Source organism: Phoca vitulina, unplaced genomic scaffold (genome assembly GCF_004348235.1).
Source record: "Phoca vitulina isolate PV1807 unplaced genomic scaffold, GSC_HSeal_1.0 scaffold2, whole genome shotgun sequence".
Taxonomy (NCBI): Eukaryota; Metazoa; Chordata; class Mammalia; order Carnivora; family Phocidae; genus Phoca; species Phoca vitulina.
In genome coordinates this window covers 37,788,672-37,814,698 of record NW_022589705.1, presented here as the reverse complement: position 1 = coordinate 37,814,698, position 26,027 = coordinate 37,788,672, and the positions used below count along the sequence as shown (strand labels likewise).

Sequence of the window (26,027 nt, the reverse complement as noted above, 5' to 3'; positions counted from 1 at the left end):
AATGGTGAATAACAGCACTGTTATGAAGTTACATTGACTCTAGTTGGAGTCCCCTATCTGCCTTCTCTTTGCTGTGTGATTTGGGACAAGCCACTTGACCTAAGTCATAAGGTTGTAATGAGGATTAAATATAAGTAAAGCACTTTAGTAGGTTGACTAAAACATCATAAATATCCAATAAATGGCAAGCAGTATTAAAAACAAACTTTTTGATTATCTCCTAACGCCAAAATTACAATAAACGCTGGTAATTCAGAGATAGATCAATAACGTTGAATCCATGAAGAGGATCATACTGTAATTATGAGGCAGGAGAAAACTTAAAACTAGATACATCTTTTAAAAATTGAAATACATCTTAATGATTAAGCTCATCATTTCATTAAACATCAAAACTTTAAATACTATACCAAAATGACTTATTTTGCATACCTCTGATTAAGAAATAACAGGAAGATATTATAATATTAACAAACTTTATACTTTTCACTCACTCTTAATATCCATTAAATAAATTCAACATCCAAGTTATAAATTTTAAAATCATTTTTATTGAACTAATTATAACAATACTGTTTTAGCTGGTGGCAGTTGCCCCACACCAAAACAAACCCATTGTGAATGCTATTCAACATCCTCAAAGTAATCCAGTTTGTTTTTATACTTGGAATATAGCTAAACTTTTGACATCACATAATCAAGCAAATAGCGGTGCATACTGCATACTATATGATCCGAAAAGACTTTATGCATTTCATTAAAAAAAAATCATTTTGCAAGTGGCTTTAGCTTTATCAACAATCTCATCAACACATTCCATACTTCATGCTCTCAAAATTAAAAGTACCCTAAAACTAACTCTAAGTTTTTTACTGATTTTAATGAATACTATCCAGGGTTATAGGAATTAAAGTTTAACATTTTACAGTATAAGAGGCAATAAGTTACGGATATATGCTGACACAAATTCCACTCAAACTAAATACATCCTTGATACATTCAAAAAGACATACTGTAAATATTAATATGCTAGTTTATATGCTGCAGTGCAAAAGAAGTGACACCCTAACGTTTCCTGAGCTTTAGGAAATTAACATTTTTCTGACTACAATTCTCAATTTAAAATAGGCTCTTTATTATATGAAGCCATGTCAAAACTATACAATTAAATTAGGGTTTTGGAGAACTGAAAAGATTGGTCAGTGTTATGGTGTGTTAAGGTAATGAAAAAGTTTCCAAAGCAAAAGTATTTACAAAACTATAAAGGATAGTATGGATTTGCATGTAGTATAAAGATCAAAGATAACCTACTGATTACCAAATGATCACAATTATCCCTTCTCTTTCAAAAATATTACACTGAAAGACTTTATGGTAAGTTATCTAGCATTAAATATACCAACCTGTAGTATACCACACATTTTAACACATTCTTCCATAATGCCCAGTAAGAAGGAATAAAATATTAAAAATCAAGAAAATAAACATGCTTTTAGGAATGTTTTTGCATGTGTATGTGAGAGGAAATGAAAGTGATTTCTCATTAGAACTCTATACCCTCAAAATTACAAAGACCGAGTTTCTACTTCAATTTTTTCTTCTGCTTGTAGTGTATCAGGGTCAACGTGAACAACTGGAGGTCGTAGAATAACTTCAGGCCCTCCACCATATATAGACTGTAGAAAATTCCACGTTTCTTCAGAAATCTGACCAGAATCTGCTCCTAGAATTAAGTGCAAATAGAAAGAATAATATTTACAAACCTACATATTCACATTGCAAAACCTTCATAATGTACCCCCCAGCATGAATCCTCCAGGGATAACTGAGAACTAAGGGAACACGAATTTCCAGACTACCAGCCCATTATGGTCTGTCTTAGTATTTTTTCCTAGCTCCTATCAACAGCCTTAAACCTTTCCTCAGATAACAAACACTGGCAGCTTTTCTACTATTTGTTCTCCTTCATATATGAATTATATCATTAGGCTGGGTAAAAAAGTGGCACAGATGGCTAGTAATGTTATATTCTTAACAGTGACAAATGGCTTAAGTATTAGTCAACTTACCTTGCCTGAGCATCACATTGCCACATTTAGTGACTGCAATTTTAGTGTTATCAATAGGACCTGGAGGATCTAAATCAAAAGGAAAAACAAAGGATCAAAATGCATACTTTTCAAAGAAATGTACCAAAGAATTATGTATTTCTGTGCCTGAAATAATTGAGCGATGTAACTATGTAATCAAATTGATTATTTTGGGGTGCCTGGGTGGCTCAGTCATTGGGCGTCTGCCTTTGGCTCAGGTCACGACCCCAGGGTCCTGGGATCGAGCCCCACATCGGGCTCCCTGCTCCACGGGAGGCCTGCTTCTCCCTCTCCCACTCCCCCTACTTGTGTTCCCTCTCTCGCTGTGTCTCTGTCAAGTAAATAAATAAAATCTTTAAAAAAAAAAAATTGATTATTTTGTAGTCATATTATTACAGTTAATTTTTAAGCATCTTCTGAGCCTCTTCCTTTTTGGGTCTTAGTTCCCTCCCCCACCCCAAATAGAACCAAGAAAGAAAGGGAAAGAGGCTCTCTCACTACCATCTAAAATCTCACTTTAACTATCCATTTGATGACCACAGGTTAAAATGCACTTTTAATGTTATAAAAGAACAATTCTTTTGTAATTTAAAAAGAAATTATGTGATTCTTGAGTTATTTCAGACTGTCATTACTTAAACTAAAAACAATAAAAGCGTTATAAACAGAAATGTTAAAATATATCCTTTTTTAATTTAAGGGGAAAAAAAACCTGTTTTCCCCCTGAATACAAAAGTACAGTGCATGTTTATTATCAAAAGCTGTAAAACAAGGGGCGCCTGGGTGGCTCAGTCGTTGCGCATCTGCCTTCGGCTCAGGTCATGATCCCAGAGTCCTGGGATCGAGCCCCGCATCGGGCTCCCTGCTCGGCGGGAAGCCTGCTTCTCCCTCTCCCACTCCCCCTGCTTGTGTTCCCTCTCTTGCTGTGTCTCTCTCTCTGTCAAATAAATAAATAAAATCTTTAAAAAAAAAAAAGCTGTAAAACAAAACAAAAAGGCACAAGGAAGAAAAAATATTGTAATTCCATTACAGAAAGATAAGCAGGTTAAATATCTTTGTGGTCTTTTTGCCTTTGCATATGTTTGCCATTTTTTTTAAATATAAAAGGTTCAAACTATGAATACAGTATTGTAACCTTTTCCATTTATCAAGAACATCTTTTTAATTATCACATATTGCCACAAAAATTATTTTTAAAGTCTACATAGTATGTCATTGTAATGGTTAAACCATCATGTAACCAATCTTATTGTTGGGTGGATTATTTTTAACTTTTCAATATTAAGATTGCAGACTAATTTTGTTCAGTTCCTTTATTCCTGCTATGAATATGCTGTAAGTCATGAAATAGTTAATAAAACAACTAACCAGAATACAAGCTAGAATGTTAGATCCCTGAGGGCAGGGATCTTTTTCTCTCTTATTCACTGGTGTAATCCCAAGTGCATATAGATATCCAAAAAATATTCGTCAAACAAAAAATCAGCAAAGAATTTCATTTTTCAGTTAACTACTTACCTCCATCTTTACCCTTCACAAAACTTTCCCATTCTCTAAACCACTGCATACTGATGCAATAAAAAGTAGCTGGAGAATCCTCCTCTTGGAATGCTCTGTTGAGCTACAGGGAGAAAAAAATCAGTCACCTAATATCTAGAACTTGTTTATAGCAGAACAATACAACCATTCTACTTTAGCATTTGGTAAGGCCAATACCTCATAAAGAATGTGATGCACATTGATGCTAAGTTATCTTAGTACCACTGTAATACCTTTTAGTAAGCAAGTCAGTCTAGGTTATGTCTCAAAATTTACAAGTACACACAAAAGAAGAATAAGACACTGGGTAAGTCAAAATGGTCAAGGCAAGTCTTCAAAACAATAAGTACTCCACGTATTTATTAAAAATCAAATGTGTAAATCTTATTTAAATATGCTATATCCACTGTCTACCCTTTACTTCTGTTCACTTAAGATACTGGTGGACATGTTATTACAAACACAATGCTGCAATGAATAATCTTGTACATGTCGTTTCACAAACAATATACATACATGTTTAGGACAATGCTCAAATGTGGTGGAACTAAGGTCCCTAAAGATGTTCCACTTCCTCTTCTAAGGCCGAAGGAAATGGGTATGTGACTCAACTAGGCAAAACTCTACTAGAAATGGAAATCTTCAGGAGTGATCTAATGGTGAGAATGAAGTCACTCCTATGTCAGTTTTGTCAGCCACATACCGTTCCTGAAATTCTGGAGAATTCAATTTTTCCTTTTGATAAATTTCTTTTTTGCTTAAGTTAGCCAATGTGTCTTCTACTGCCTTCAATTAAAGAAACCCAATTGAAAGAATAATTGATATAGAAAGAAAGATAGAGGAAAAAGAGCCTAAGGAGAATGAAGGGTTATCTGAAATTTACCCAACTGTACTAGTATGAAAAGACAGTGAGACTTCTAAAAATACTTCATTATGGGTAACTAAATGCCTATGGTACTATCCGAGGACAAAGACAGCCAAGTCCAGATAATATCGCTCCTATAATCAAATCTATTAAAACCTTGTCATTGTCCCCAAAGATCCTTATAATAGCACAGAAGTATCTCCATGATCTGGCTCCATGATTAGACTTCATCTTCTAATAACTTTCTTCCTCATTTATTCACTCATGGTCACAAAGACCTCTTTGTTATTCTCAGAACCAAGCAGTTACTTTCCTGCCTCTTAAAGCTTTTGCATGACTACCCCCTTCTTTTCACACACATTTAAATACTTCCCTCACCTTCTTCGAGTCTTTACTTAAATGTCACCTTCTACGGCCTATCTTGATCACCCTATTTAAAAATGCACCTGACACCACTCTTCATCCCTCTTGTTCTGTTTTTTTTTTCTTTTCCAAAGAATTCATTACCTTTTAATATATCATGTATTTTTTTTTATTAAATGTAAGTTATTTGAAGGCGAGGATCTTTCTGGGATACAAGGTAGTTGCTTCCACAGAACAATGAAAGGCAATGAAAAATGTGGCTGTCTGATGGTTAACACATAAATCAAAGCATGTCTGTCTCAAGGTATAGAATTAAAGTTAGGACTTTCCATGATGCACAACTTATCCCTAGAGAACTGAGATTCCTGAAATGTAGTATCAGACTGATTCTACCAGATGAATCCATTTAATTCATAGCATTACTGGGTTTGGATATTTTTAGGACTTCACCCTTCACATTAGAATATTTCTTATGTGTCCAGGTGGGACTTTCTAAATATTAGGTAACTATAATTACCTCACTAATTTAAAGATATATGTTTTTTATCTAGTTCTGGGAAATTTCTCTAAACTGTTGCCCTAAGTTGTTTCCCCCCTTCTATTCTCTTCTAAAATACCTATTAAAAAACACTGGATTCTATGTCTATCCAATATTCAAAACTTTTGATTTCCATCTGTTTATCTTTGTGCTTCATTTTAGGAGAAATGCTTTGCAAGATCTTTCAGAACACTAATTTGCTCTTCAGCATTATTTATGCGGCTATTTAGTCAACTCATCTACTGAGTTCTGTTTTGTTTTTATGATATAATATCCTTACGTATCTCCCTGAGGATCAACTGTATTTATTTTAAAGCATGATTTAAGAATTCTATGTATTAGAAGCTATCTAAGATAATTCCTTCTTCAACTGAGTTTCTGTATTTACTACTCTATCCAAGCAGAAACCTTTATGCTTGCTGCCTTGTACAATATAAAGGGCAGAATGCTGAGGTTATTATTGGTATGTCACTTTCAACCTTGAAGCCTATGCAGTCATTTCCTATGGCCTTTGGTTTGCTTCTTCAGTCTGATCCTACCTACTTTTTTAATTTTTCAGAAACTCTACTTTTCCAGTCTACCAAGGGCACCTGTATCTGTACTTCAGTGTTAAGTTTTATACTAACACATAGTTTTGTTTAAAAGAGGGGGGAGGTTCAGTAAATTTATAGTTTTGCAACCACCACCACAAACCAGTTTAGAACACTTCTAACACCCCAAAGAGTTCCCCTGCACCATTCTACAGTTTCTACAGTCCATCTCTTGTTCTCAGCCCCAGGAAACCACTGATTTACATTGTCTTTATTATTTCCCATTTTTCAGATGTTTCATATAAATGGAATTTGACATCACATAGCCTTTTCATGTCTATCTTCTTTCACTTGGCATAATGTTTCTGAGGTTCAACGATGTTGTTGCATGCATCAATAGTCCAATCTTTATTGCCAGTAGTATTCTATTGTAGAGCTACCATATTTTGTTTATCTATTTGCCAGCTAACATTTCAACTGTTTCCAGTTTAAGTCAATTATAAGCAATACTGCTATGAACATCTGGTATAAGTTTTTTTTTTCCTTTACTTTTTTTTTTTTTTGTAAGCTTTATGCCTAACATGGGCCTTGAACTCATGACTCCATGATCAAGAGTCGCATGTTCTGGGGCACCTGGGTGGCTTAGTCATTAAGCGTCTGCCTTCGGCTCAGGTCATGACCCCAGGGTCCTAGGATTGAGCCCCACATCGGGCTCCCTGCTCGGCAGGGGGCCTGCTTCTCGGTCTCCCACTCCCCCTGCTTGTGTTCCCTCTCTCGCTGTGTCTCTGTCAGATAAATAAATAAAATCTTAAAAAAAAAAAAAAAAAGAGTCTCATGTTCTACCAACTGAGCCAGACAGGCGCCCCCTGTGTACAGGTTTTTGTGAACTAAGTTTTCATTTCTCTGGAGTAAACAGTCAGGGTGACATTGCTGAGTCATGTGCTCAGTGTTTATTTAACCTACAAGAAACTGCCAAACTGTCATTTGGCATGTAACATTTTGCATTCCCATCAGCATATGACAATTCCAGTTGCTCCACATTCTTGCTAGCCCTTGATATTATCCACTTATTTTAGCCATTCTAAAAATCGTGTGATGGTATTTCATGATTTTTAAGTTGCATTTTCCTAATGGCTTCTCATAGTGTACCTTTTCATGTGTTTACGAGTCATACCTTCTTAGAAATAATGTCTATTAAAATATTTTTTCTTTTCTTTTTTTTTAAAGAGAGAGAACGCAAGAGGGAGAGGGAGAGAGAATTTGAAGCAGGCTCCACTCCATACTCAGCACAGAGCCCGACAAGGGGCTCGATCTCACAACCCTGAGATCATGACCTAAGCCAAAATCAAGAGTCAGATGCTTAACCAACTGAGCCACCCAGGCGCCCCTATTTTCCTTGTTTTTAAACTGAAAAATTTTCTTGAGTTGTATGAATCCTTTATATAGTTTGGATATAGTCTTTTGATGACATGTGATTTACAAATACCTAGAACTTACACTGGATTTGGTTCTAGCTTCCTAACCTACAATGTCTTTCCCAGTACCACCATTCTCAGTCTTTTTTCCTTTCACTATTCTTGGCCCTACTGATTGTCTAATTCACTGAGATAATATTCCACATTACTTCTGACTATGGAACTTATTTTACACAAAATAAATGAAGAAATAGGCTCACATCCCATGGGAGTCACTGACCTTATCATGTGGCATCACCTAAAAGCTGCTGGTCTATTGAAGACTCAGTTTTTGTACACGGGTGACAAAACTTTATGGGGTTGGTACTATCCTCTACGCTGTGGTATATGCTCTAAACCAGAAACCAATATATAGTGTTGTTTCTCCCATAACCAGAATACATGAGGCTAGGTACTAGATAAATAAAGCAGGAGGATGTATCCATTAGCACTAATGACATATTCACAAAAGCTTCGCTTCTCATCTCCACAACTTTGGCCTCAACTAGTTTGGAGGTATTCAATTCCAAAGGGAAACAACAATAGTTTTACTGGACTGAAAGTCGAAATACTTCTCTGGTTATGTATGGTTCCTCATGTCACTGAACAAAAAGGCAGAGTGGGTTACAGTACTGGCTATATAAAAGGTGAAATAAAATGACCACTACACAACAGGAGCAAGGAGGATTATAGCTGAAAACCAGATTAAACCCACTGTATTCGTTTCAGAGGGCTGCTGTAACAAATTACCACAAACCTGGTGCCTGAAACAGCTATTTCATCTCCCAAAGTTCTGGAGAACAGAAGCCCAAAATCAAGGTACTGGCAGGAACATACTTCAGGGGAGATAATTGGGGAAATTCTGTTCCTTGCCTCTTCAAGCTTCTACTTTGTGGCTGGCTGTATATTCTAATCTCTGCCTCCTGTCTTCATACGGCTTTTACCTTTTCTGTGTATCTCTTCTGTATGTCTCTTTATAAGGACATTTATCACTGAATTTAGGGTCCATGCAGATAATCCAGGATGACCTCATCTCAAGATCGTTAAATTATTTACATATGCAAAGACCCTTTTTCAAGTAAGGTCACATTCACAGTTTAGGTCAATTCACAGAGATTAGGACATAGAGATATCTTTTTTGGGGACCACCATTCAACCCACTGCAAGCACCATTCAGTATTTCCATACCCAGAGGTTAAAAGCTAATAAACAACTAGAGAAATCTAAACCAGGCAAGATTACAAAGACCTCAGATTCCTCTGAAATGATGGTCTGGGTTACTTTACCAGGTAAACACAACCACAACCAACTGAAGTGCTGATTAAGAAAACAGGGAATATGGAATGGGTAAGTGATCAGCTGTAGACATACATTTCTTCCTTACCGCATATGTGTATCTGTAAACATTTACCAAATCTGTAAAAAATTATCAATTTACTTTTCCTTTCATTCATTCCTCTACTGTTTATTAAGTTTTTTTAAAGATTTTATTTATCTGAGAGAGAAAGCACGCGCGCGCATGAGCGACCATGGGGGGGAGGGCAAGGAAGAAGCAGGCTCCCCACTGAGCAGGGAGCCTGAGGAGGCGGGGCTGGATCCCAGGACCCTGAGAGATCATGACCTGAGCCAAAGGCAGATGCTTAACTGACTGAGCCACCCAGGTTCCCCAATATTCTTTAGATTACAGTATAAAAGAGAGATTGTGACTGAATTGACTGAACTAAAGATGAATGACTAACATCTGAAAGTGGATATAGTGACTCATAGAACTTCGGGTCTCCCAAGTTTAGGAAAAGGTAAGTGCAGCATGTATTAGTACATGAGCTAGTTGCAAGGTGTTAAATAGAAACATGATACTGTTGCTACTGCTGTTGCTTACATGTATGAATGTGTATGAATGCTGAGCTGACAAGAGGCAGACTTTACCGTACGGCCCATAATGCATCATTTCCATTCATTCTTACACTCTCTTCTGTGAAGAGGAGAAGCCTACATTTTCCAGGATCCCATGCCAGTAGTATTCCAGGTTAGGCACTATCAATGGTATATGCAATATATGGAAGTCGGAAAAAAGAAATTTCTTCTCCCCTCTGGTGGGAGCTGTGACTGAGGCATCCACAGATGGCATAAATAGGATTTTGCCACCACTTCCAAGCATCTTCCCAAGAATCCTTCACTTGGTATCATAGGCTAACATCTTTAACAGCAGCATCTTGCATCTTTTTTTTTTTTTTTTTTTTAAATATTTTATTTATTCATTCGGGACACAGAGATAGAGAGAGAGAGAGAGCACAAGCAGGGGGAGAGGCAGAGGCAGAAGCAGGCTCCCCGCTAAGCCAGGAGCCGGACGTGGGGCTCTATCCCAGGATCCTGGGATCATGACCAGAGCCGAAGGCAGATGCTTAACCATCTGAGCCACCCGGGTGCCCCAGCATCTTGCATCTTATGAGCACCCTCAGAATAACCCACCAGGATCCTGAGATTAGCAGCTTATTAGGCTTATTAGATTTCTGAGCATTCTCCTGAGATTTACCAGTGGCAAGCAGTAGAGATAATTCCCACAGGTTTTGTGCAATTTTTAATTTTTTAACTTTGAAACAATCTCAAACTTAGAGGAAAACTCCAATGTAACACAAAGAAATTTTCTTTCCTCAGACCACTGACAGTAAGTTGCTAAACATGTTCCTTTCCTCCAAACATGGTGCATATTTCATACGTACAAGGACATTTTCCTACACAACTAACACAAATGACAAAAATCTGGAAATAAACATTGATATGAACCAGCCATTTCTCCAAGGAAGGCTGGTACCTTTTAGTGGAGAAAGATGTCAAGAAGCCAAAACCTGATGAGAGCTAGGTATGTTTAATCCTACTGAAATTATCATTGCTCCCAGGCCCTTTTAATAACAAAGTTAGGGAATTAACATATGTACATCATTTGTTTCTATATATGTATACGCACACACATTTGTACCTATGTATTATGCATGACCATGAGTTCACAAAGGTACCTACAAGTCCAATCTAATGCTAATAGCACAATCCAGTTTAGTTTTCTCCCTTTCCACATTTGTAACTCTCTTATTTGACAATGAGAAATCTGGCTCTCATTGTACTCATTATTTGATGAATTCTATATATGGAACCAATCCCTAAGTCTATCACCCACCATCCCGCAATCCCCAGCCAACATGGGTATCCGTTCTCATCTTGCCTGGGCTTCAACACCCTTGACTGGGCGCACACCACGTAAGAAGCTTTCCTTAACCTGTATAGGCTCTGAAGCCCTTCAATACTCCCATTCCTACCTCCAGCATGGCAGCCTACCCTACTCCCAGATTTCCTGAGTCAGCAGTGGTCTTCTTGACTTTCAATGCCCAGTCCTTTCAGTAGTTGTTTAAGTCTTTCTTTGCCTATATTCTTATTATACTCAAAATACTTAGAATGGCTTCTGTTCCCCAAGCCCTAATGGATATAGTTATTAGCCATTTATTTAAGCATTCATGGAATGAACTATTTTAAATATTCAACAAAAATTTGCCTCCTTAGGTTTAGGAAACAAATGAGGCCCAAGCACAATAAACAAATCGATACCTATACTATCTTCCTGTGTGTGTGAAAATTTCTTTACTTTAGGCAACAGCACACACACACAAAAATCCTAAATCCATGAAAAAGAAGCAGGTGTATATGTGTATGTGTGAACATGTGCTGGGCAGCCGTAACACGAAACATACTGTTCATCTGTCTATTTAACAACTTCTTCCCCTCTTTTACTGAATCTCAATTTTCTCTTACAAAATTACCATCCCTCCACCAATACAGTCTTAGTAGGATTTTTTTTTTTTTTTAAAGATTTTATTTATCCATTCGCCAGAGAGAGACACAGCAAGAAATTCCGGGAACACAGCAAAGGGAGTGGAAGAGGGAGAAGCAGGCTTCCCGCTGAGCAGGGAGCCCGATGCAGGGCTCAATCCCAGGACCCTGGGATCATGACTTGAGCGGAAGGCAGACGCTTAACAGCTGAGCCACCCAGGCGCCCCCAGTCTTAGTAGGATTATCAATGCATATGCCTCTAAGGTGACCCAAATTCTAGATTCCGTACTGGGAATTTGGGTCATAAAGATACAGTTGGAGCTATGCTACTGACAATAGCACTTTGAAAAGACTTACTTCTTGCTACCTACATAACTGGAACTGTACTAGTCCTTGTCCATAAAACCTGGTTGTTCAGCAGTGTACATAAAATAATAACCTAGGGATGCCTGGGTGGCCCAGTTGGTTAAGCGTCTGCCTTCGGCTCAGGTCATGATCCCAGGGTATCCCTCTGCCTGCTGCTTCCCCTGCTTGTGCTCTCTCTCTCTCTGACAAATAAATAAAATCTTTGAAAAATAATAATGATAATAATGATAACCTAGACTGGTAATACACTATAATTAACCAGTAATACTATGACTGTTTCTCCTCTTACTTATTTTATTACCTATGAATGACTTCATTTTGCCTCTCCGAATTAGTGCATGTTAAATGTTTCTTTTTTCTCAACCACTGTGATGTTTTAAAACTTCAGAGCCTAAGACCCTCAAATAGTTCTGAGCCCACAGAAAAAACCTGAATTTGCATATGGATGGGTCATCCAGTCAACATATACACATTTAAATGATTCTGAGTAGAGTTGGCACACAATGTTACATTTTAGCTTCAGGTGGAGGACAGTGATTCCGTAAATTTATACATTATACTGTGTTCACCACAAGTCTAGCTGCCATCTGTCTTAATCTAGCCCTACTACAGTATCACTGACTATATTCCTTATACTGTGCCTTTTATTCCTGTGACTTACTCATTCCATAACCAGAGCCTGTATCTCCTACTCCCCCACATTTAGATGGTTTTTAATTTACTTGCATGTTGATCCTTTTCAAAAAGTAGATAATCTGATGTATCTTAAAACTGCCAAAGACTAATTCCACTGTATTGGTAACTGTGAAAACTGCACAGATATAGTTTACACTTCCTTAAAAAGATCAAATAGATTATTTCTAAAAAACAAAAACAAAATACCCAAAAACAAGCAAACAAATAAGAAAAACCTAGTTGTTTAGCTCTTCCTATTGATTATATGACCACTTTCAGATTGTTGCTTGCAATCAGGGAATGCTTCATAATATACTCATTTTGAGGGGTATATTTGTAAGTATAGACAGTCTCACAAAACGATACTGTATTTCACAAAAAGATGGAAGTAGAGAATGCAGTCTGGGTATATGCTTTCAGAAGAACACTAACTAAAGGAAACCTGTAATTTGCCATTTCAATAGATTACTTGCAAATGCCAATCTGTAAAACAAAATTTATTACCAACCATGAAAATAATACCCCACAAAAGAACTTAACTCACTAGAATTTTAGTGACCTGTTTCTCACTGTTATACACCCAGAACACTTAAAATCTACTACAACTCTTTCATCTAATCATTTCATTAATATAGTTAACATAATAATAGTTCTACTAATTGTCTGTTCTTTATCCTAGATCACATTTACAATTCAAAAAGCATCACTTTACCCGAATAAAAATTTCCAATTCAGTTTTTCTTCTTTTTTCAATTTTCTCCGCCTCAATTTGGCAAGTGTGACAAATGTACAGATGGTTGACAGCTGGTCCTCCTCCATACCTAAAGCATGAAGAATTTAATCATTATGATAATGTTGAAGAAAGTGGATGTTCTAGGAATTTTGTCTCCAACTTTGAGTCAATGGCTAAATCTCTAATAAAGAATAAATCCCCACAGAAAAATTCTCAGTCATAATTAAACTAATGTAAAAATCATATGATTATAACAACTTCATTTTATGTTTATCAGGGTCAATGACTCAAATTTATTGACTAACCTGCTTTATACTTCAACTTTCCCTTACAGCTATTTCTGCTACCAAATATGTTAGTGATAACAACACAAAGTAAAAGAAGTGGCTTTCAAAAATTACAATACAACATAAATCATAGTTCAGTGCAGCCACAGCCTTAATCAAGTTTTCATCAGAAGGAAGCTTTTGCTGGCCTCTCAAGAATTTTTTCAGCATTTAACTAAGAAAACATAGTAAGGAAATTATATATAAAATGTTTTAAAATAAAATTTAAAACTTTAAAATTTCAGAGTTAAATATCACCATATGCTTTTACAGATACAGATAATTAGAACATAAAAATTAGGATTATATTATCTAGATTATGGCCACATTAGCTACAAAGTCTTCCTATTCCAACTTCAGAATGAATAATGATGGAAAACAGAGGATTTTCTACATAAGCAACATAAAGCACAAGGAGCATATGTGAAATAATACAATTCCCTTTTAACAAGTTTCACCAACTGATTTTCACAATACCATACTGTCTGATTTTAAAAAACAAACCTGCTATATAGGTTATCCCAAATGTTCTGAGGCAGCATCAAAACCAGGTCTTCAATATAACCAGCTTTTCGTGGAGGAACACCTAAAAAAGTTCAGATGGGTATGTCTCATTCTTAAATTCCTTTATACAACTTTCAAAGGTTAAACTCATTTTTAAACTGATTAATCACTGGCATTTTTAAATCATTTTTCTTAAAAATTAAGTATAAGCATTTCTGGTGATTATGTTCCTAAAAATGAACATATTTCTTGAAGTACAGAAAAATCAGCTAACCAAGATCTTCAAGTAACTTATGTAAATCTTTACTAAACCTTGACTATGTACTGGGAGAAATCAAAGAAAAATAAGAGACAATCTTTCCTTCACAGAGCTTGAGCTAGCAAAAGAAATGAGGCACTTATATACCTAACTATAATAAAAGGCAGTCACAAATAAATACCATTAAAAGTTTATGGGGAGATTCAGAATTGGAAGAGTATTATGTTAGCAGTTCAAGTGGGGAAATAATAAGAGATAAATTCGCATACAGAAACCTTTCAAGGTTTAGGTTTCTATATCCACTACAGGATATTCCTATTATCTCTTGTGGTTTCACTACAAAAATAGTCAATTAACAAGAATATGGAGTCTTGGGCGCCTGGGTGGCTCAGTCATTAAGCGTCTGCCTTCGGCTCAGGTCATGATCCCAGGGTCCTGGGATCTAGTCTCACATCAGGCTCCCTCCTTGGGGGGAAGCCTGCTTCTCCCTCTCCCACTCCCCCTGCTTGTGTTCCTGCTCTCGCTATCTCTGTCTCTGTCAAATAAATAAATAAAATCTTTAAAAAAAAAAAAAAAAAGAATATTGAGTCTTCAACCATGAAATTTAATCAAGGTGTCACGCTAAGGTGTTATTTTTCATGGGTACAAACACGAACATAGCCGATCACAAAGGCTTAAGTTATATATAGCAAATAAGTATACAAAGCTTTTTTGTTAAATTTCAAATACATTTTCATACTTAGGAATAGAGCCACCTATTAATTTAGACAAAAGGGATAAGAATCATGGATACAGCTGGCAGCTGAATGCCTCTCGGCCGAGAAAAACAATGTGTAACAGAAGTGCTCACTGTACCATAACTGGCTGTGTATATCTCTGCCTCTACTATGAAATTAGAGTTTAGAGAACAGAAATAGTATCTTTGGTATTCTCAGGGTCTAGCACAGGTACTCAATAAGTATCTCTTCAATGAAGAGGCTACAGATGGCCTATAAATCGAAGAAGAAGCCAATTTCTGGAACTAGAAAATTAAACACATTTAAGTTAGACTGAAGATGAAGAAATGAGAAATAAATGGAAGAGGAAAACTCTTGGCTCTTCCTAATTTGTAAATTATTTAACAGCAAACCCCTACCACTACTATTCATTACAAAATTTCTTACCTCCATGAATACAGAGAAAATCATTATTTGAAATAGGGCCAGGCTCAGCAAAGGTCTTAAATTTATTTAGCCACTGTCGAGAAATATAAAATTGAAGGAGACTTGGCTCCATTATGTTCAATAAATTTGAAATCCTTCGTCTCTCTTTTTGTGCCTCTTCACTGCTTTTCCTGTTAACAACAACGATTCATTAACCTTAATATGCATTTTACTCCATCAGACTCGTAAATGGATTTTTCCTCTTCCTTATTAGACTTAGCACACACAGTAATACTATGACTCTGACTAGGCTTGGGACTTACTCAAGAGCAATATACTCTGTATCACCCCCCACAACTACATTATAATACCCCTAAAGGGCAACACTATATCATAACTACTGATCATCCACCTAACTACTGGCACACAGTAGGCATTCAAATGTTTGTTAATAAGATCAATCTAAATAATGCTTTCTTCTTTCGGTAGCTAGTATTTAACCTTTTACAAGATACTGAAAAATACCAAAGATCCATTTTTATAGTAATACCTCCTTTATCAGCTATTTTAGGAGAAAATCTGGTACTTAATTCCTACCATCAGTGCCTAATTTATCAAAACCAATCTTTCTAAAACAAAATCTATTCCTCTGCCCTTCAACTAAATGATTTAATATTTTCCTAAGAAAAGATCATTCTGCACGTAACCTTTCATTTTACTCACAAAATGAAATAAAAATAAGACAATTTTTAATCTTTACTCAGTAATACATTTTGAAAGCCTTAGAAGTTATAACCCCAAAGTGAGATGTTCTTCCATATTTGTCAAAATAGCTTATCCATGAGAATTACTTCCTTACCTGTAGAAAAGAACATAAGCTTCTGCATTTTGTACAGTAGATTCTGAAACTTCAGTGACACTCTGATCATCAAATTCATACCAGAGATTATTTAAATTGTTTCGGCAGTAGGCAATATAATGTCCACCTGAATTTGAATAGAAAAAATTTAAATAATTTCAGTAATACAAAATTAACATAAGAATCAAAGTACTTTTTTTAAAAAGATTTTATTTATCTGAGAGAAACAGAGAGAGAGAAAGAGAGAGAGCACAAGCAGGGTGAGGGGAAGAGGGAGAAAGACAAGCAGACTCCCCGCTGAGTGGGGAGCCCAACTCAGGGGCTCAATTCCAGGACCCTGAGATCATGACCTCAGCTGAAGTCAGAAGCCTAACCAACTGAGCCACCCAGGTGCACCAAGAATTAAAGTACTTTTTGAATCCTTAGTTCCTAGCAGAGACTGAGATATAGCAAGAACTATGCTCATATTTTTTTCCAGTATATATCCTCACCACCACCACTTGAAATGAAAATAAGGACAAAAATATAATCTTTAAAAAAAACAGTATAAAAATGATCATGTTAAAGTCCTTATTAAATTTTATACAAAATATAAGTTCCAGTATTTCAAATTCATAGCAAAATTATTCAATTTCCTAAAATTTTCTGCCATGTTTTTGACAACCAAAATAAAATAAAAATATATCTATTTTTACATTTTTCTTTTATTTAATCAAGTCTTAAGAGATCAATTTAGATGGTTACTTTTTTTTTTTTATCTAGACATATGTCAAACCTATATACTTACTACTTGCAGTTCCATGATGACAAATGACTGACAGAAGATCATAGGTAACAATCTGAACTGGACTATCTTTAGCAAGAAATGGCTGAAGATCCAGACCTTCCAGCGGAAATGAAACATGGGTACTGATTTTGGTGGAAAACATCAGTTCATGTCTGAATCTTTTAAGATGGATGCATAAAATCTAAAAGATAAAGATTATTCAAAATTCTATTGTTTTGTATGCTAGATAAAGGAATCTATTATATATAGATATTGAATTGTCAAGGTTAAACATTACCCTGCAATTATGATAATCTGATTCCAGAGACATTAAAATACAGAAATGGTGAAACCTGGTACTTCCTAATAAGTTCACAGCTACTAATTTTTCTAATTTTATATTTTATAACCTTCAAGATCCTAAAAGGTCTGATTAAACTATGGTCAACACAGTTTTACAGATAAGGGCACTTATTTGCTATGTAACTCAGTATCTTAAAAATGGATAATCCTAATAGGGTATATAAACACAGCAACTGGTCAACAGAACCACTCCATTCTTCAACTATGCTACATGGTATTATGTTACGGTTTTATGTTCCTACAACATAAACTTAATTATAATAAAGCCCATACCTCAGGAAATTTTTGTACTTTACAAAACTTTACTCCATTCCTTAACCTGGGGAGGAAGAAAAGAAAACAAATTTAAGTAAACCTGTTTCCCATATGAATCTACAAAAGCTTTAGTTTAGTTTTTTGGTTTTTTTTTTTTTAAGTACACTGCACGCCCAGTGTGAAGCCCAACTCAGGACTTTGAACTCACGACCCTGAGATCAAGACCTGAGCTGAGATCAAGAGCCAGACATTCAACTGACTGAGCCATCCAGGCACCCCTAGTATTTTTAAATATATAGCAAAACCTTTTAGAAAACACAAGGACAAAAAATGCTCACTACCGAATTATATGTTACCAATTTAAAAATACATACTAATGAAACACTGGAGTCCCTTATTTAAAAAAAAAATATTTACGATATCAGTAATAAAAATTTAGGGAGTTGTTAATTCTCTGATGAAAATTATCTTTTTAAACAAATATGCTAGTGTTATAGCCTGGCTATGCCTTTATAACATCCAGATACCAAGTAAAACTGGGTAAAATAAAAAACCAATTTTATAGAATTGGTTGGTCAGGTCAATATATTTTAACTTTTTTTTTTAGTTTTTTGTTGTTATTGTTGTTGTTTTTTATTTTTTTATTTTTAAAGATTTTATTTATTTATTTGACAGAAAGAGAGAGCACAAGCAGGGGGAGCGGCAGGGAGAGGGAGAAGCAGGCTCCCCACCATGCAGGGAGCCCAATGTGGGCCTCGATCCCAGGACCCTGAGGATCATGACCTGAGCTGAAGGCAGATGATTAACTGATTAAGCCACCCAGGTGCACCTTTGTTGCTGTTTTTAAGTAATCTCTACACCCAATATGGGGCTCGAACTCACAACCCCGAGATCAAGAGTCACAAGCTCTACCAACCGAGCCAGCTGGGCACCCCTGTAACTTCTACTTTTTTAAAAAATATATATATATAACCTTTATCATTTTAATTTTATTATTTTTTAAATTGAGGCATAATTGACATGTAACACTGTATTAGTTTCAAGTGTACAATATAATGATTCAATATTTGTATACATTGCAAAATGACCACTACAATAATTTTAGGTAACAACCGTCATATATAGTCACAAAATTTTTTTTTCTTTTCTTGTAATGAACGAAAACTTTTAAGATCTACCCTCTTAGAAACTTTCAAATATGAAATACAATATTATTAACTACAGTCGCTATGGTGCACATTACATCTCCATGATTTAAATTATAACTGGAAATTTGTACCTTTTGACCCTCTTCACCCATTTTGCCCATTCCTCACTCCCACTTTGGCAATATAATCTTTATTCTTAAATGTGGAAACACGTAACTTGAGTTTAAGGGTGGTTATTATTAATGATCCGTATTAATGTACACTTGACAGATACCTACTTTGGATTTGGGGCAGATGCAAGGTTCTTTTCCATCTTCACTATTATCTTTTTCCTAGTTAATGTTTTCAAGGAAAGTTCCCCCTCCAGGCCACTCCCTCTTCAGCTATTAGCTACAGCTTCCAAGACAAACTAATAAATACTTGCCAATTCATTAGATTTTTCTTGTAGAAAGTACAAAGCAGCTTTTCATCCTTATTGACCAAACAATACGCCATTCCTTTTTGTCAGGAGAACCAACAGTTACAGATCAACATTTCCCTATATTTATTGCTAAACAGCCAGATGTTTGTTATTATGAAGGTACTAGTTCTTATTAGGACACCATTATTCTTCTATTATAGAGATTCAGAAAAACTCTCCAGTTCACACAAATAGATCTGTCTTCAATTCTCCAGTTACTTTTCTTTTCTAACTTACCACCAAGAAGCCTTAAAAGTTTACATTTATTACAAGACATTTAAAAGGCAACTAGCAGATGTAAAGAAATATCGTACTTTTCTTAACTTTCTATTCTGCCATCATACAACAGGTAACATCAAAGTTGGTATAACATTTCTGAATTTTCTACAGATTTGAAACTAAGTACCTTTATAGTCACTCTGACTTCCTGAATCTAGTCTGTTAACATGGTAAGTCAGAAGAGAACAGTGCCTTATTTATGATGGCAAAACTTATATAATGAAACTGTATGTTACACATCCTAATATATCCTTTATACCATATTTAGAAAATGTTTTATGGAAAATTACATACTTATTTTATCTCAAAATATATATAAACTTCCACATCTTAGATAAGCCTATTAAATTTATCAAACTTTTACCTCAAATTTGTTTTACAGAACAACTGTCTCTTTATTTTTCTAGGACAAAGTTTACTACCCTTTATTTTTCTAAGTAAGGTGCAAAATTAGCTTCACGTACCCAATTCAAATGAACAAGAAAAATACCATTTATAATACAAAACATGCGATTCAAAGCACTGTCAATGACACTTACTTTTTGCATTTTTCACAACTGTACATATTGTCACCTGGAAATAGAACATATCTGGTCATTCCTCTCAAAATAAAAGTAATTTATTTTCTTTTGGTTCTGCAGTTCTTGGGAGTTTGCCACATGCTGATTTTGCAGCACAGTAACACAAGGCTCACATTTTTTAGTCTCTGCTCAAGAGTCAGCTCATGATATTTACCTTGCCTAAAATACCCTCACCTCTTTTTTCAACCTTGAAGGCCTATCTCAAAGAACATCCTCTCCATTTATTCACTCAACGAACTTTACTGACTGCCTGTTATATATGCCAGCAAGGTGCTGAACACACAAAAACAGTGGAATATCTTAAATATTATGGAGGATCTCAGAGTACTCCATATATACAACTCTTTTATATGGGTTGAATCTTCCCTTCGTTGAATCCCAGCTCCTTTTTATTTTTTAAGACACCTCACCTACCACATTGTCTTATACTACAGAAATCTGTATAAATTATTTCAGGATATGATTTATGTTACGTATGTTACCATGGCAGATACTGGCAACTATGCTGATATGGGCAGGTACTATTTAAGCCGCCTTAAAACTTAGCTTTTACACATACATTTTATATTTAGTCCCACTAGTATTTTAGATCACTCACGAATTAACCACAGTTGAAAAACTGTTTCATATTTACCTTTTAGTTCATCTCTGGCGAAGAAGGCAGCAAGACAATCTTGCAAGGTTACTATTGGACCCCAAAACCAGCTAGGAACACATGAGACAACAAACCTGAAACATTATTGACAGAAAAAAAAAGCAAGTGTTCTGCCAGTACAGCAGAAACAGCAGTTTTAACACTCAATTAATACAAAGAAAATACACACATACCTCTTCACATATTCCATGAAAAAAGCTATCCACCCTTGTGGAGCATATGCTTCGCCACATGATCCTGCTTTGACTATAGAAGTTGGGTGACTAGATGAATGCAGCTTAGCAAGGTCTTCCTTGCCGGGAATTGGCAAGGACAGATCTTGAAAGGTCTCGAGGGTTACAGACACCTAAAATTGTTTCGTGTTTAAAATGGAATGAAAATAATCCAACACAAACATAATTATAAGAACAAATCTCAGACTGCACAAAGCAATTTATAAACAAAAAATGAAAAAAAATCAGTAACAGTAATGGCAATAGCAAAAATACTTGCTCTGAACCAGGTGCTGTTCTAAATTTAATCTTCACATAAACCTTATGCGGTAACTACCAACATGCCCATCAGTCAAGGACACTGTGGCATAGAAAAGTACATCCAGACACTCTAGACTCAGTACCAAACTCTTAAGCACTACTATGGTATTTATTTTTGGAAATGACCTCTCATGACAGTTTTTAATGTTTTTTAAAAAAGAAGTAAAACCTGCCATGTAATTTTTAAATAGCTGAAAACATTTCAGGATGATTCCATTTAAATATCTGGTACCCAAATAGCCTACATTAAAATGATCCTCTTGAAAGCCCTTAGATTTGACTTATGAAACTAATACAATAATTAAAAACTTATTTTTGAGGTTTTTTTGAGAGAAGTCATTTTATATTCCTTAATTCTGAGATTTAGAGATATGATTAAAAAACTCATGATTTTAATTTATGCTCGTGTGTATCAATCTGACACCACCTTTATTATCTGAGCCCTAATCTTAACATAAGAAAATATTTATAAGCCACACCACCAAATGTAGAAGATACATTCACAGCCTTGTGCCTGTGAATAGCAACAGTTTCCCAGCATATTAATTTTGCCAGCCTTGGGAGAATATGCATGTGTTATCATTTACTGTTGCTGAGCAACACATCACCTTTATATGTGACCAGAAATGAAAAACTGAGTTAATTCTTGCTGCTGATGCATTCCTGTCCAATGACAAGTCAAGACCCATCCTTTCAAAATGTTGCTATTACTTCCAAAAAACAAATTCTACTCCTAGAATCAATTTATACTGATGTAAACACAAGAAATGCATGTATAACCCTCAGCAGCAAGGAGAAAAAATTAAACATTTCATTCCATTTGTCAGGTTTTTGTTTTGTTTTAAAGAGCATTTGACAGAAATTCCCTGTATTATAATTTCCTCGTACTCACCCTGTCACAAGTCAGACACTGCACTGAACTAATAATTGTTCCATCAAATATGTCTGAAATAACACTTCGGTATTTCTTATGCTGTTTTTTTCTTTTTGGAGATGATGCAGATTGAGCTAGGATTGAAAAACAAGCGTAGAACATTTTTTTAAAAAATCAAGGAAGTTCCTTTAGCATTTTTCTCTGGAATCCTTAACAATAAAAATTTACTATGCTAATGAAATTTTGTCCAAATACCATTCAAGAGAATTACTTTAAAAAAAAAAAAATCCCTAAGAGAAACCAAGATGAAATAGGAGGTGTTTGGTCTCCTCAGCTCAACTTCAATCAGAGTAATTTTGCTTCTACTTATTTGTTTTTGCATCCAAGTAAGGCCTTATTTGAAAAAAGGATTCTATAATTAAGTTTTGAGAGTTTTTAAATATATTTTGGGCACAAGCCCTTTGTCAGCTATGTGATTTACAAGTATTTCCTCCCAATCTTATTTTTTCAATCTCTTAAAAGGGTCTTTTGCCAAGAAAATTTTTAATTTTTTCTTTTATGGATATTGCTTTTGACATCTTTAAAAAACTTTTTGTCTAACATGAGGTCATGAAGACTTCCTCCTTCTTATGTTTTTTCCTAGAGTTTTCGAAGTTTTACATTTTATAATACTGGAATTCTCATACATAGCCAAGTAGGAATGCAAAATTATACAGCTATTCTGGAAAACAATTTCATATAACATTAAGCATAAAACTAATGTAAAACCCAATAACCCCATTTCTGCGTATTTACTCTAAACAAACTTACATTCACACAGAAACCTGTACACAGATGTTTATAGCAGCATTATTCATAACCGCCAAAAACTGGAAACAATTCAAATGTTCTTCAGAGTGAATGAATAAACAGTAGTATAGTCATACAATGAAATACTACTCCGTAATAAAAAGGAACTATTCAGACATGCAACATGACTATATCTCAGATGCATTACACTAAGTGAAATAAGCCTGTTTCAAAAGACTATGTACTATATGATTCCATTTATATGACATTCTGGAAAAGGCAAAACAATAGTAATAGAGAACAGATCAAAAGGGCTACAGTTTGGGGATGGGTAGGAGGATGATCTGATTACAAAAAGGTAATATAAGGGAATTCTTTGGGGGTGTTAAAACTCTTCCATATTCTGTTTGTGGTGGTGGTAACAAGAATCTATGCAATGTGTTAAAATTCAGAACTCTACACCAAAAGAGTGACTTCTTCTCTATGTAAATTTGTGCCACACACACACAAAAATTTCAAATCATGGTTGTATAAAATTATGCTGTCAATTTTAAAGTATTGAATGATATTTCATAATTAACACTTTAAATTATCAAAGCAAAGGAATCTGAGTTAACTGAAACTTCTACCTTTTTTGTGTGTGGGTGCCAATCCTGGCCACAAATTGCCTGATTTAGGAGGGCTTGCTGATAAACGTGGATTAACACCTTCATTTGATGGGAGGATCTGTGATGTAGACAGGTCATTCAAATGGACATCAGTAATATATTCTGTAATATTTAAAATTTGTATTATTATCTCAAATAGTAAAATTATCCCACTTATCAAATAATATTAACTAATTTAAAGGTTTCTTCATTTGAGATTTTGAACACAATTCACATTAATAAATGACAAGTGAAATATTTGATAGACAAGGTCCTCGCTAAGCAAAGTAACAGTGATTTTCCACCTAGGAATCCAAATAAAGCCAAAGAAGATTGTATTTGTTCTCATTTAGTATTTTTTAATATTTGTGATAGTTTTTTTTTTTTTTTTAAGATTTTATTTATTTGACACAGAGAGAGCGACAGCGAGAGAGGGAACACAAGCAGGGGGTAGTGGGAGAGGGAGAAGCAGGCTTCCTGCGTAGCAGGGAGCCCGATGCTGGGCTCGATCCCAAGACCCTGGGATCATGACCTGAGCTGAAGGCAGACGCTTAACGACTGAGCCACCCAGGTGCCCCAAATATTTGTGATAGTTTTTAAAAAACTTTAAAACCATGTAGGAGAAAAAAAGGTCATTCTCTCAAATTAACATTATAATCAAAATCTAAGAAGAAATTTAGGCATAAAGAACAAATTATTTTATTCCTACTGTGATAAAAGGAAATACATTCCTTTATCAGGAAAGGGCCTTTTTTAGAAGGAAATTATGAATCAAGAAAATAAAAGTTTCTTGACAGCTATCTTGAGAGTTTGCTGTTTGAATCCTAGTATATAACACAGATTCCCCGGCAAGGGACTGTGCTCAATCAGTATTTGAGTGAGGAAAAGAAAACTGCTCATAAAAGATCCTAAAACAGAATGACTTCAGGGATTTTTCCAGATAATGCAAAATAAGTGACTTTTATTACTTTCACATAGGGCATTTCTCATGATTTCAACCATGACTGAAAAAAAAAAAGACTACTTAATACTAGAGGAAGAGGGGAGCCTGGGTGGCTCAGTCGTTTAAGCATCTGCCTTCAGCTCAGGTCATGATCCCAGGGTCCTGGGATCGAGCCCCGCATCGGGCTCCCTGCTCGGTGGGAAGCCTGCTTCTCCCTCTCCTGTTCCCCCGCTTGCATTCCCTCTCTCGCTATGTCTCTCTCTGTCAAATAAATAAAATCTTAAAAAAAAAAAAACACTGGAGGAAGAAAGGGTAGGAGACTTACTCTAGGACTTCCTGAAGAGAATAAAGTTAGTATTATCAAGGACAGGGATTGGCAAATGTTTCCTGTAAAGGACCTGATAATAAATATTTTAGGTTTTGCATGCCATATATGGTCTTTGTCACATTTTTAAATCAGGTCTTTGTAAAATGTAAAAGCTCAGATCCTTAATCTAGGTCATCAATTAGTCACTACGTATAAGAACAAGTCTGCTACGGAACAATAAAGAACCACTATGTCCCTTAATCAGACTTTTGACAAGGAAGGCCTGAACAGCAGTCTACAGCAGCCTAGGCTAAGTCTTTCAATACTGACATTTCATGTATTTATTGACTAAACAGCTTCTAAACATATCTAAACTTCTAAACATAAGGCCACTATAATTAAGGAGCCTAACATGTTTTCCTGACTAGAATGCATTTATGCGCTGTACAGAGGTGAACCACTAGTATTCCCGTACTCAAGGAAATATCCTTTTCCTCAAGAAGGAATTTTGGGTTCATTCAATACCAATAAATTGTTTAGTAGTTTCATTCATTAGAAATTACAGAAGATAAACCTTTTTATATTACTTGTCTCTCACTTATTTTTAAGATCAGAGAATTTAAACTTCTTATGGTTTTTTTATGTGCTTTAAAAAACTAAAGACCAGGGGCGCCTGGGTGGCTCAGACGATTGAGCGTCTCTTCGGCTCAGGTCACGATCTCCAGGTCTTGGGATCGAGCCCCGAGTCAGGCTCCCAGCTCAGCAGGGAGTCTGCTTCTCCCTCTCCTCTGCCTCTCCCCCTGCTTGTGCTCTTTCTCTAAGTGAATAAAATAAAACCAAAAAACTAAAGACCACATTAAGCCAGATAAATTAACTCTTGAAGAAATGAAAGTAAAATGCAAAGCAACCCAACTCAATTATCTTTCATCTGGCCATTTGCTCTCTTCAAAAGAACACTGACTAGTATTATGATATAATCTATCATAACAGGGTTCATTATAAACTCCTACATCAAAACATATGCCAAATATTTCGTAGCTGATATGACTCCAATGACAGCAATCTAAATCGAAAAGTGTGTAAGATTACAAAATTGCAATTTAGGTTATTTTGCTTTTTCCCCAGGATCTTAACAGAATATGCATAAAATGACATTAATTTAACACTCACATGCAAATATTGCTAACTCTACTAGCTGAAAGCCCAAAAGTAACCACTATTTAATTCTTTTCTTCAAACTGAATTATATAATGTGATATACTGCACACAAAGTATTAAGCTAAAGCTACTAAACAGCCTATTCTGCTTTTATGTTAAATAGACTGTGAACATTAACACGTAAATCAGAAATGTGTTCTAATTTTA

The 26,027-nt window shown here is 35.4% G+C and overlaps 1 protein-coding gene across 4 annotated transcripts in view; it reads right to left on the bottom strand.

Annotated features, from left to right (window-relative positions):
- Positions 1 to 536: 536 nt before the first annotated feature.
- The window catches only part of USP33 (ubiquitin specific peptidase 33), a 58,243-nt gene continuing 32,752 nt past the window's right edge, over positions 537 to 26,027 (bottom strand). For 2 of the 4 annotated variants that reach the window (XM_032425545.1, XM_032425560.1), the window contains 14 exons: positions 23,395 to 23,535; positions 21,995 to 22,110; positions 20,743 to 20,915; positions 20,549 to 20,643; positions 19,873 to 19,906; positions 17,465 to 17,510; positions 16,850 to 17,030; positions 16,063 to 16,189; positions 15,225 to 15,394; positions 13,803 to 13,884; positions 12,952 to 13,060; positions 3,609 to 3,711; positions 2,070 to 2,138; positions 537 to 1,723 (listed from right to left, as the gene is read on the bottom strand). In XM_032425545.1, coding sequence (XP_032281436.1) covers positions 1,566 to 1,723; positions 2,070 to 2,138; positions 3,609 to 3,711; positions 12,952 to 13,060; positions 13,803 to 13,884; positions 15,225 to 15,394; positions 16,063 to 16,189; positions 16,850 to 17,030; positions 17,465 to 17,510; positions 19,873 to 19,906; positions 20,549 to 20,643; positions 20,743 to 20,915; positions 21,995 to 22,110; positions 23,395 to 23,535 — 1,604 coding nt within the window. In that variant the 3' untranslated portion in view covers positions 537 to 1,565. The remainder of the gene's footprint in view (positions 1,724 to 2,069; positions 2,139 to 3,608; positions 3,712 to 12,951; positions 13,061 to 13,802; positions 13,885 to 15,224; positions 15,395 to 16,062; positions 16,190 to 16,849; positions 17,031 to 17,464; positions 17,511 to 19,872; positions 19,907 to 20,548; positions 20,644 to 20,742; positions 20,916 to 21,994; positions 22,111 to 23,394; positions 23,536 to 26,027) is intronic. The other 2 variants (XM_032425551.1, XM_032425569.1) reach the window with 2 other exon arrangements.